The 12612-nt window shown below is 41.3% G+C and overlaps 1 protein-coding gene across 50 annotated transcripts in view; it reads right to left on the reverse strand.

Moving 5' to 3' along the window:
- Positions 1–12612, reverse strand: part of LOC137503854 (titin homolog) — a 1065379-nt gene that overhangs the window by 554297 nt on the left and 498470 nt on the right. For 47 of the 50 annotated variants that reach the window (XM_068231415.1, XM_068231409.1, XM_068231432.1 and 44 more), the window contains 3 exons: positions 5291–5332; positions 3437–3463; positions 1624–1665 (listed from right to left, as the gene is read on the reverse strand). In XM_068231415.1, the coding sequence (XP_068087516.1) occupies positions 1624–1665; positions 3437–3463; positions 5291–5332 (111 nt within the window). The remainder of the gene's footprint in view (positions 1–1623; positions 1666–3436; positions 3464–5290; positions 5333–12612) is intronic. The other 3 variants (XM_068231427.1, XM_068231407.1, XM_068231443.1) reach the window with 2 other exon arrangements.

Raw genomic sequence — 12612 nt, forward strand, 5'->3', positions numbered from 1 at the left:
ATTAGCATTTTCGCTCATCATTGCTTCTGGGGCCTGGAGATGGGGATGAGCCACTTGTCCGTGATATAGACAAGGACTTTGGAGGAGAGGGGGAGGATGTGATGGTCATCTCTTCCAGAGCCCCCCAATGTTATACACAATGCAGGCTGACATAGCTCTGGGTGCAGAGAACCCCATGCAGTTCTGGCTCCAGATTCTGGCTATACCAGCCTGCATGGGTGACAAGAGGTTAAAAGGGCTTGGGAGGGGGCCCCACATTTTCAATTTCTTTTAATTTAATTTCTTTTTAATTAAAATTAAAAGTATTAAGTATACTGCAGCAATCTGTCATTTACCTGCATTTAAAAAAAAAATTATATTGCGATTTAAAAATACATTTTCTCCAAAACTACATGGTCTTTAAAAAAAAAAATGTTTTTACTTGTTTCCACTATTCTCCCTAAAATACCTATCACATTTTGTGATTATAGCACGTGTGTAGGTTTTGCTATAAATCACTAAATTTGACGTTATTGACTTAATTCCCCATCTTAGATTCCCTTTAAACACTAAATTTGATGCAATTAACTTGGCTGAACCACTGGAAGTTCGAGGAAAAACTCACAAGAATGAGAGGCATTCTCAATCATCCATATTGGTGGTTATTAAATCAAGAGTGCAATGTTTGGCCCAAGCTAACTACCGAAGCTAATGTATTAGGCAGCCACGAATTGTACCTAAATAACATCTTTTTCAGCACTGATTGAGGTTGTTTGGTTCTGCAGGAAAATGCATTCAGATCAACAAGGGAGCATGTAATCATGACAAAAGTTAGCTTATTGGCGTACCAATGATTGGTGTTAGTGGGTACTATTATTTTAAAGGGATACTGTAGGGGGGTCAGGGGAAAATGAGTTGAACTTACCCGGGGCTTCTAACGGTCCCCCGCAGACATCCTGTGTTGGCGCAGCCACTCACCGATGCTCCGGCCCCGCCTCCAGTTCACTTCTGGAATTTCAGACTTTAAAGTCTGAAAACCACTGTGCCTGCGTTGCCGTGTCCTCGATCCCGCTGATGTCATCAGGAGCGCACAGCGCAGACCCAGTATGGTCTGTGTCTGCGCAGTACACTCCTGGTGACATCAGCGGGAGCGAGGACACTGGCGTGCAGGCGCAGTGGTTTTCTGGCTTTAAAGTTAGAAATTCCAGAAGTGAACTGGAGGCGGGGCCGGAGCATCGGTGAGTGGCTGCGCCAACACAGGATGTCTGCGGGGGACCATTAGAAGCCCCGGGTAAGTTCAGCTCATTTTCCCCCGACCCCCCTACAGTATCCCTTTAAGTTTTCTCAGTTGGACTAAAGACAATCACAAGGAATTTATTGTACACATTTTGCCACATGTTCTATTTCAAATGGCATTTGTATTCTAAGGCAAGCACTCCAGATTGTTAAAAATTTGAACACCCAATAATGTTCATGTTAAAAAGGTTTGGAATTCACAAACTTTGAAGATTCATGATTCTTGTAGACCCCAAAAAATATATATATCTTGTTTTGCTTGTCACCAAATCTGCAACAGATTTGATCATCTCATGTTTTTAAATCAAGATCTCTTCAGTTTATTAAACACAATAACCTTTAGTTTACCTTTTATGGGTGCTGCTACTGTTGGTTCTTCTTTAAGTATCTCTGGTTTTATAAAAAAAAAAAAATCACATGAAGTTAAAAATATTCAGTTTACATAATTGAAAGGAACAGATCTACTGTAGAGCATACAAACAAATCTGCAGTTGAGTATTTTTTTTTTAAGGTCACTTTGCAAAAAAAAAAAAAAATCAGGTCTGAAAAATGTCTATATTGACTCACAACTCCAAATCAAATCACGTTCTGGAAAATAAAAGCAGAATGTGAAATTTGTGTCTGACTGATGATTGTGCACTAACATAGGCAGTTTTTTTTATTATTATTTTATCATCCTTTTGATTTATACAGCCTCACAGTTTACAGTACAATATATACACTATACATAGTTGGCCTTACCTTTCCATGATATCAAACACATCATTACTTGGAACTGGTAGACTTATAGACGCAAAAAGCAGGAGAAGAGGGTGTAGTGTGTGGGAGCGGTAGACTGTTAGTGATACAGACACAGCTACATCTGACAGCTTGATACATAATATTTAGATTTTGACTCTGTCATCAATGTGAGCAAATTCCAATGGCTTACATTGATCACAGGGTCAGGAGCCAATGAAATTGTTTTCCTGGTCGACTCACAGAGCTCTTTCATCAAACAAACAGCAGAGGGGGTTGCTTGAGGGGACAGGTGTGCAGTGTGAACGCGGGTAGTGGTGATTCAGTGCAACAATTTTTTGGTATGTGACCGATTTTGGTGCCTGGGGCCAGAGACCGCTGGTACTGAAGGGTTTAAGTTACCCCCTTCATTCATTATTCAAATCATTATTTGGAAATTCAAGATGTATAGCACAATGGGTTTAAGCATAAGGTTGTTACCATTCCCATGCCAACACTATGAGTAGTTTACAAATACAAATAAAACCCGGGAGCATTTGTTATGAACCTTTTCACACTTAAACATAAAGTTTCCCAGCTTAATTTTATCTGACCGTGATAATAACGATGAAAATGTTGCTGTAGCACTGTGTAGGTGTTTGTCCAAAGCCTGTCCTTTGCTATCAGGTAGCCCTTTATACAAACCGCCACTCAATGCATTGACATGGGGATTACAGCTACCCTTAGGGATAATTTACATTTTAAGTAATTCTAAGAATGTTGGTAGTTTACAGCTCTATTTTTTTTATCATAGGACTATGTAACTGGCAGTGTTCTGAATCAGGTCAGTTTGGACCACAAGTGTAATATTAGCTGGTTTAGCTAAAATCCTGTTATGAGTATTTTGGTGATCTGACCTCTAAGCAACTCAATGGGAAATTCCTGCCAGAGCTAGTAGACTTGATACCAGCTAGAACATCGCAGCACTAGTCAGTGCATTTTAAAAGTACTACTCCCCACAATTTTAAACAAGTAAAATAATATGTCAAAAAATGTTCTATCTGCAAAGGGCCACTCAGTGCCTGTCGACAGCAGTAAGTGACTCAAACAACTCCTGCTACAAAAATGTGTTTTTTTCCCCCAATACTTAACTTATGTGTCAGTAAAAGAAAAAATGTTTTAAATTGTTGCACTTTTTTTCTGAAATACAGCTAAACATTGGGACTCCTATCAACTGACTCTTGTAGTATGTTTCAAGAAATGAAAGTATACTTAAAAGGTAAGTAAGTGGAAGTTTATTACAAACCTAACAGGGTTGGTTGGTATATTGAAGTTAATAACAAACAATAAATCATGGAAATTCAAAGATTGAAGGTTGATAAAGTTTAGCATAGCATTTTTTAGTAATCTCTAAGCCAAAGCTTAGCATAACTATATGACATACTTGTTTTCTTTGGCTTGGCAAACTTTGCTGCAGGGAAACAATATATAAAATACATCTTTCGAAATCTGCTGTAATATAAGGTACTCCCGAGTCATAATTTCTCATGTCAACAATAACTTGCTCAATAGCTTGAATATCCTCAAATTCTGCAGCGTTTCTTAGTAGAAGAAAATCAGATTTTGTTTACCAAAATTGTTTTATTTATTGTTAATTAAGAATATCAAAAGAACTTACTAATTGTTGTGTTTTTAGTTCATTTTCATTCATTGTGAAAAAGTGCCCTTATACCAATTTCATAAGTATTCAATACCTATTTTACCTAGGAGGGTGGGCATCTGGAGGGCTCCTTGTTAAAGAGGACCCCCAGATACTACCATGAAAATCCCTGGGGCCTACATCTACAGGCAGAGGGTAGTTACTTCCACCACCTTCTGAGGCCTGGAGATTGGGATGAGCACCTGGACAGGAGGGCTTTGGAGGAAAGGGGAAGGCTTTGCTGGCCCTCTCCTCCAGAGCCCCTCATGTCATGGGCCATGTGGGCTGGTATAGCTCAGAGGGCAGAGAGCCCCAAGGCCTGGCTCAAGATTCTTGTTATACCAGCCTGCATGGCTGACACGAGGTTAAGAAGGCTTGGGGGGGGGGGGAGGGGCACATTTTCATTTTTTTCTTAAATGTAAATAAAATGTATAAATCCACATTATTATACAGCATACTGCAACAATCTGCCATATAACTGCATTTTATATCATAATTTTTAAATCAATTTTCTTAAAAAACTACAAAGTCTTTTTGAAATTAAATGTTTTTGCTTGTTTCCACTATTCTCCCTAAGATATTTTCTTTTCATTCTCCTCAAACAACACACCTCACTCGCCTTGATAGTGCACGGTCTAGTCTGTGTGGCTGCCACCGACTTATCAAATCCAGAAGTAGAGATGACCAGCACAAAGTACTTCCAACTGTAGACTTATTCACTTGCACAATGTGAACAACATCAGCCCGGACATCCAGCCACAATACAGGATGTAATTATAGCTCTGAGAAATACTACTCAGAGCGCTCTAATTACATCCTGTAATGTGGCTGGATGTCTGGGCTAATGTTGTTCACATTGTGCAAGTGCATAAATCTACAGTTGAAACTACTTTGTGTTGGTCATCTCTACTTCTGGATAAGATCATTTCTTTATAATCCCCATCTCAGGTTCCCTTTAAACACTAAATTTGACGTAATTGACTTACTTGCATTTTGCAAAACTGGTTTGATAAAATTTGGAGGAACCACCAGAAGTTCGAGAAAAATCTCACGAGACTACCACAGGCATTCTCACCCATCTGCATTGTTAAATCATGAGTGCAACTTTGACCAAGCTAGCTTTGGTCAGAAGCTAAGGTATTAGGGAGTCATGAATAGCACCTGAATAACAACGTATTCAATGCTGATTAAGGTTGCATGGATTTGCAGGAAAATGCATTCACATCAACAAGGGAGAATATGACATTATGAATTCATGACAACATTTAGCTTATTGGCTTACCTATGATTGATATTTAAGTTTTCTCTGTTGTAGCAAAAATAACTATTAGAAAGACAATCATAAGGAACTTGTTGTACTAATTTTTGCCACATTTTCTATTTAAAATGACATTTGTACTCTAATGCAACTCTCTAGAAAGTTAATATTTGAACACCCATCAATGTTCATGTTAAAAAGGTTTGGAATCCACAAACTTTGGTGATTCATGTTTTTTTTGTAAAACCTGGGCTGTGACCAAATCTGCAACAGATTCGATCATCTCTTTAAAAAAAATCAAGATCCCTTCAGTTTATTAAAAACAATAACCTTTAGTTTACCTTTTATGGGTGTTGCTACTGTTGGTTCTTCTTTTAGAATCTCTGATTGCATAAAAAATAAATAAATCACATTACATTAATAACATTCTGTTTTAAAAAAAAAAAACGGATCTAGAAAATACAACAAATCTGCAGTTGAGTTTTTTTTAAGGGCATTTTGCAATAAAGTGTATATCAGTCATGAAAATGGTCTATATTTACTCACAACTAAAATTCAAATCACAATCTGGAAAATAGCAGCAGAATCCAAAATGTGCATCTGTTTGATCACCGTGCAGTAACATAGGCAGTTTTTTATTATTATTATTTTATAATTATTTTTATGTATACAGCTTCACCTTTTTGCAGAGAGAGAGTACAATATATACAAGATTGAGTGGCAAAAATATTTAGTTTGTGTGTAGCACAAATAAATACATTTGTGTTACTAGACCTTGAAAAAACAACAACAACAAGTTGTGGAGGCCAATTCTAAACTTACAGTTTCAGAAAAGATTGAGGGAGGGATTGCACTTGTGTCTGTGGGAATCACTGTTACCCGACTCATGATTATGAGTTACTCGAGATCACGAGCCGGTATTCGTGATTAAAAACCTGCCGACTTTAGCGGTTAATAGCAAAGCCCCCTTGCATGCTAGAAACACCAAATTTGCAGGATATGTTAAGAAGAACAATGGGAACAAGGGGATTTTTTTTTCAAAAAAGACCTAATAGTTTTTGAGAAAATCGATTTTAAAGTTTCAAAGGAAAAAGGTATACATTTAACTTCTTGCCGACCGCTCCATGCCAAATGGCTTGAACGCAGCGGCAGCCCCAGGATTGCTGCACGCTGATTGGTGTGAACTGTCTTCTATGGGGCTAGCAGGAGAGTGCACACACTAATGCGCGCGAATCACAACTTGGAAGGTGGAGCTCCGCTCTGCCTTCAGTCTCCCAGCGGCGATCGCCACTCGGAGACTGTTAGACGGCGAAACCACTGCCTAATAGACCTGTACTGGGGACAGCCGTATGACACGGCTGTCCCCCTGGGGGACACAGAAGTGATCAGCGGCGATAGGCTGAAGCCTATCACAACCGGCCGCAGTGATTGGCTGGCCGGTGAGGGAGGGAAAAAAAACAAAAAAATACACTTTTTTTATTTAAAAAATAAGAACAAATATTTGTAATAAAAAAAACAAACATTAGGGGAGCAATCAGACCCCACCAACAGAGAGCTCTGTTGGTGGGGAGAAAAGGGGGACACCACTTGTGTGCTAAGTTGTGCAGCTATGCAGCTAGCCCTTAAAGCTGCAGTGGCCCAATTTAGGAAAAATGGCCCGGTCTTTGGGGGGGTTTAGCACCGCAGTCCTTACGTGGTTAAATAAGTTAAATGACAGTTAATCTAGCAAACCTAACGGTAGTGTAAATTTACATGTATAAAAAGAAAGAGCAACGAATTTCATGTCGGGGTTACCAGGGGGTCCGGACCCCCTGGAAACTTCTCTGGAGCCGCTGCTCTTTGGCCAGGGATCGCTATACCAATATGGCTGTATAATGATCTATAGCCCCTTTTTTTCCTATTTTTTAAACGTTTTTTTATGTTCAGAGGGTGGTAAATAAGGTGAGGTTGCCCCTCCCAAGCATATTTTACCCTTTGTCTCCAATGCAGGCTGGGATAGCCAGAATGCAGAGCCCCGGCCGAGTGCGGCTTCCCACCCTGAGCTATACCAGCCCGCATGGTCCATAGTATTGGGGGGCTCTGGGGAAGAGGGGAGGCTAAGCCTTCCCCTGCGCCCCGGAACCCTTGTCCAATCCATGGACAAGGGACTTTTCCCAACCTCCGGTGCTCCAGGAGGAGGTGGGGCAATGACTCCCTGGGGGTGTTCATGTGGCATCTGGGAGTCCTCTTTAAGAAGGGGATCTCAGATGCCTGCCCTCCTCCCACTTCCACAAAGGGTTAAATGAAATAAAACACAACAACGAAAAAGTCATTTATTAATCTTAATTAACCAGAAATACAGTGGGTTGCAAAAGTGTTCGGTCCCCTTGAAGTTTTCCACATTTTGTCATTACTGCCACAAACATGAATCAATTTTATTGGAATTCCACATGAAAGACCAACACAAAGTGGTGTACACATGAGAAGTGGAACGAAAATCATACATGATTCCAAACATTTTTTACAAATTAATAACTGCAAAGTGGTGTGTGCATAATTATTCGGCCCCCTTTGATCTGAGTGCAGTCAGTTGCCTATAGACATTGCCTGATGAGAGCTAATGACTAAATAGAGTGCACCTGTGTGTAATCTAATGTCAGTACAAATACAGCTGCTCTGTGAGGGCCTCAGAGGTTGTCTAAGAGAATATTGGGAGCAACAACACCATGAAGTCCAAAGAACACACAAGACAGGTCAGGGATAAAGTTATTGAGACATTTAAAGCAGGCTTAGGCTACAAAAAGATTTCCAAAACCTTGAACATCCCATGGAGCACTGTTCAAGCGACCATTCAGAAAAGGAAGGAGTATGGCACAACTGTAAACCTACCAAGACAAGGCCATCCACCTACACTCACAGGCCGAACAAGGAGAGCGCTGATCAGAAATGCAGTCAAGAGGCTCATGGTGACTCTGGACGAGCTGCAGAGATCTACAGCTAAGGTGGGAGACTCTGTCCATAGGACAACTATTAGTCATGCACTGTACAAAGTTGGCCTTTATGGAAGAGTGGCAAGAAGAAAGGCATTGTTAACAGAAAGAATAAGAAGTCCCGTTTGCAGTTTGCCACAAGCCATGTGCGGGACACAGCAACCATGTGGAAGAAGGTGCTCTGGTCAGATGAGACCAAAATGGAACTTTTGGGCCAAAATGCAAAACGCTATGTGTGGCAGAAAACTAACACTGCACATCACTCTGAACACACCATCCCCATTGTCAAATATGGTGGTGGCAGCATCATGCATCTCTTCAGCAGGGACAGGGAAGCTGGTCAGAGTTGATGGGAAGATGGATGGAGCCAAATACAGGGCAAACATGGAAGAAAACCTCTTGGAGACTGCAAAAGACTTGAGACTGGTGCGGAGGTTCACCTTGACAATGACGCTCAACATAAAGCCGGGGCAACAATGGAATGGTTTACAACAAAACATATCTATGTGTTAGAATGGCCCAGTCAAAGTCCAGATCTAAATCCAATCGAGAATCTGTGGCAAGATGTGAAAACTGCTGTTTACAAATGCTATCCATCTAATCTGACTGAGCTGAAGCTGTTTTGCAAAGAAGAATGGGCAAGGATTTCAGTCTCTAGATGTGCAAAGCTGGTAGAGACATACCCTAAAAGACTGACAGCTGTAATTGCAGCAAAAGGTGGTTCTACAAGGCATTGATTCAGGGGGCCGAATAATTACGCACACCCGACTTTGCAGTTATTTATTTGTAAAAAATGTTTAGAATGATGTATGATTCATGTTTGTGGCAGTAATGTGACAAAATGTGGAAAACTTCAAGGGGGCCGATTACTTTTGCAACCCACTGTAATTACCTGTACCGTTAAAAAAATGGTCCCACGCCAATACCCTTGGAAATGTCTCACGCCAATATCCTCTAATCTTGCGGCCTTCTTACGTTAATTGCAGAACACTGCGCACCGCCGCTACACATGCCGCTCCCTCGCGCACTGCTCTCAGCTATAGTATAGCTTTCCTTTGAAACTTTACAAATCGATTTTCTCAAAAACTACACGGTCTTTTTCCTCTTGTAACATATCCTGCATTTGGTGTTTCTATTAGGTTTTGTAACATTGAAAAAAAGGTAAATTCTTTCTTTGATTTCATGTATAATTAAAGCAATGTTCTATTAAATGCATATACATTTGAGCCAGAACTGTGATTTTAATAAATAATGAATTGCTATCTAGATACAGAACATTCACCATTGCTGTACAAAAAAAAACAGGCAGATACATTTCGAACATCTTTTTGTGTGTGTGTGTCATTCTGAGTTGAATGTCTCTCGGAACTGCATATAAAATATGTAAGTATAGAAATATAATGATTTTTTGAGATGGATGGCAGTGTCAATGGGAAAAACTGATGTTAATACCGCAGATGCTGCTAGAAAGAACAATGCATTTTTACAGCAACCAAAATTCACAAAATTGAATTTATCCATGTACTAGAATTTATGTGTGGCAGGCAGTCTCCATGTATTTGACCTTTTTCTCATTATGGTATAATTATCCTTGATTTTTATGGCACACTGTCCTGGTACGTCTAATGATGATATATGGATCAAGATAATATGCTAATGTTATATGAAGCTTTGCCATTCGCCTACATCCTCACAGTTCTTTCCACCTAAGTAGCTACAGGAGTAATCACTGGAGGAATTATTTTAATTTGTGATTTGATCCAGATTTATTTAATGTAAGTGGCAGGATGCATTCCATAGTCAGAATTTAATTTAAAGGAACTAATGAAGAGACTAGTTCATGTTGTTTTATCCCTTGAACCAAACAGCACATTTACAGCTTGTAGCAAAGCTAAAGCAAATAAAGAAAGAAGTTCAGTGCACACCAAAGTTATTGCAGTAACAATGTTTAAAGTGCAAACTTAGACAAATCAAGCTGAGCATATTGCAAAAAAACCTTACAATCAGAGATTATGGGCCATACGCAATTCACTTTTTCTCCTGAGTTTTTTTCTAGAAGATAATTTTTCATCTTTAATTTAAAACAGCTTTTTAGCACTTTGCAATGGGAATAGTACCAAAAAGTAGGTGAAAAAGTAAAATTATTTCTATTTGTTTGCTTGCTGGTGGTGTAAAAGGAATTTTAGTCACAAGTTGTAAAAATATCACCTAGGAGAAAACTGAGGAGAAAAAATTAATTGCATACAGTGGAGGCGCCAGGGGGGTGCTTTGGGGTGCTGAGGCACCCCCTAAATTTGTCCTAGCACCCTATTAGCACCCCCCAGCGTGAACTGACTTTCGGCGTCTAATAGACGCAGTGTCAGTTCACTGGTAGAGATGGCCCCAACGGTTCACTGGCAAACGGTTCCCGGAGAACTTCGGTGGTTTGCGTTCGCCAGCGAACGCGAACTTTTCCGGAAGTTTGGTTCACCCCCATAATGCACCATTAGGGTCAACTTGGACACTCTACATCATAGTCAGCAGGCACATTGTAGACAATCAGGCTACACTCCCTCGTGGAGCCACTCCCCCCTTATAAAAGGCAGGCCCCGTCAGCCATTATATTCACTCATGTGCCTGCAATAATTAGAGAAGGGAGAGCTGCATCAGACTCTCTCATAGGGAAAGATTAGTTAGGCTCTTGTAGGCTTGTTAGCTTTCTCCTTGCTGATTCCTATTGCTAAAATAGCACCCCACAACAGCTCTTTTGAGAGCTAATCTTGTTCTTGTGATCTATTTTTGTGTGTGTGTCCCACTGTCACTTGTGTTGCATAGACAGCCTTGCTAATTCATACTGTGGCAGCACGGTGGCATAGTGGTTAGCGCTTTTGCCTTGCAACACTGGGTTCCCGGTTTGAATCCCAGCAAGGTCAACATCTGCAAGGAGTTTGTATGTTCTCCCCGTGTCTGCGTAGGTTTCCTCCGGGCACTCCGGTTTTCTCCCACATTCCAAAAACATACAGATAAGTTCATTGGCTTCCCCCTAAATTGGCCCTAGTCTATGATACATGCACTGCACGATACATGCATAGACATATGACTATGGTAGGAACTAGATTGTGAGCCCCTCTGAGAGACAGTTAGTGAAGAGACAATATATACTCTGTACAGCGCTGTGTAATATGTTGGTGCTATATAAATACTTAAATAAATAAATACTGTGTGGGTGCCCCTGCCAGCCTGGCCCAGCACATTCAGTGACTACCTGTGTGTGTGAGACAGGTGCACATTGTAATACTCATCACTGCATATACCTACCTGTTGTGTTCAGTGCACCCACTTCATCACTGCATATACCTACCTGTTGTGTTGATTGCACCCAACTCATCACTGCATATATCCTACCTGTTGTGTTCAGTGCACCCTTCTCATCACTGCATATACCTACCTGTTGTGTTCAGTGCACCCACCTCATCACTGCATATACCTACCTGTTGTGTTCAGTGCACCCACCTCCGGACGTCACTATCTCGGGACGTGCATTGCCATGCCTGCTGCCTTCCTTGGATGTGTTGGTAGCCATTTCGTAGGCTCCAACTCCGGACTCCGGAATCGAACCCTGATTCCCCGGCCATTACCCATGGTCACAATGGCAGACTTGCGCTCCATAACAGATTCTCGTTACAGGCAGTGAACAGCCAGCAGAAAAAGTAATTTAAATAAATAGATGTAAGCTTTAACTATGTTAGAGAAAGAACCATTGCAAGTTGAAAAGGCAGTCAGACACTCACAGGTACTGAGTGAGGAAGAGCAATCTCGCCATGGTGCGCAGTAGTCCAACACGGCCGTCACTACACAAACAGCTGTTTGCGGTGCGTTGCACAGTGAGTTTGGTCTGTCAGTGTGAAGCAATACACTAATTACACTACCTGATTGATTTATACACATGCAAGATGTTTTAAAGCACATTTGGCCTGCAATTTAGCATTCAATGTGATTTCTGCCCTTAAAACGCTGCTTTGCGTCAAATCCAGATTTTTCCCCGGGTCTTTTGGTATGTATCCCACTCCACCATGCCCCCTCCAGGAGTTAGACCCCTTGAAACATCTTTTCCATTACTTTTCTGGCCAGCATAAGTGTTTCTAGTTTTCAACGTTCGCCTCCCCATTGAAGGCTATTGCGGTTCGCGGAAGTTCGCGCGAACCAAACTTTTTGCGGAAGTTCGCAAACCCGGTTCACGAAGCGAAAAATCGGAGGTTCGAGCCATATCTATTCACCGGCAGCAGCAGCCCACAGCTCCGGCAGCGGCAGAGCAGAGCTATGCTAAAACAGCGTCCGAAGCCCTGCTCTGGAGATTCCGAGTCTGCAGTGCAGGGCTTCGGGCGCCATTTTCCCGTGGTCCTGCACTCAGCATGGGAGCTTCAGTTGCTGGCTGGCAGAGGATTGTGGGAGCTGCGCGCTGGACGGAGGCTGGGACAGGAGGTCTGCTGCAGGTGAGTAAATGTTTTTTTTATTTTATTAGCAGGTGTATTTGCTGGGCAAGTCTGCCACATGATTGATGTGTTTTCTGGGCAAGTCTGCCACATGAGTGAAGGTGTTTTCGGGTCAGGTCTTCCACATGATTGAAGTGTTTTCTGGACAAGTCTGCCACATGATTGAAGTGTTTTCTGGTCAAATCTGCCACATGATTGAAGTGTTTTCTGGGCAAGTCTGCC

The sequence above is a fragment of the Hyperolius riggenbachi genome, chromosome 4 (genome assembly GCF_040937935.1).
Source record: "Hyperolius riggenbachi isolate aHypRig1 chromosome 4, aHypRig1.pri, whole genome shotgun sequence".
Lineage (NCBI taxonomy): Eukaryota > Metazoa > Chordata > Amphibia > Anura > Hyperoliidae > Hyperolius > Hyperolius riggenbachi.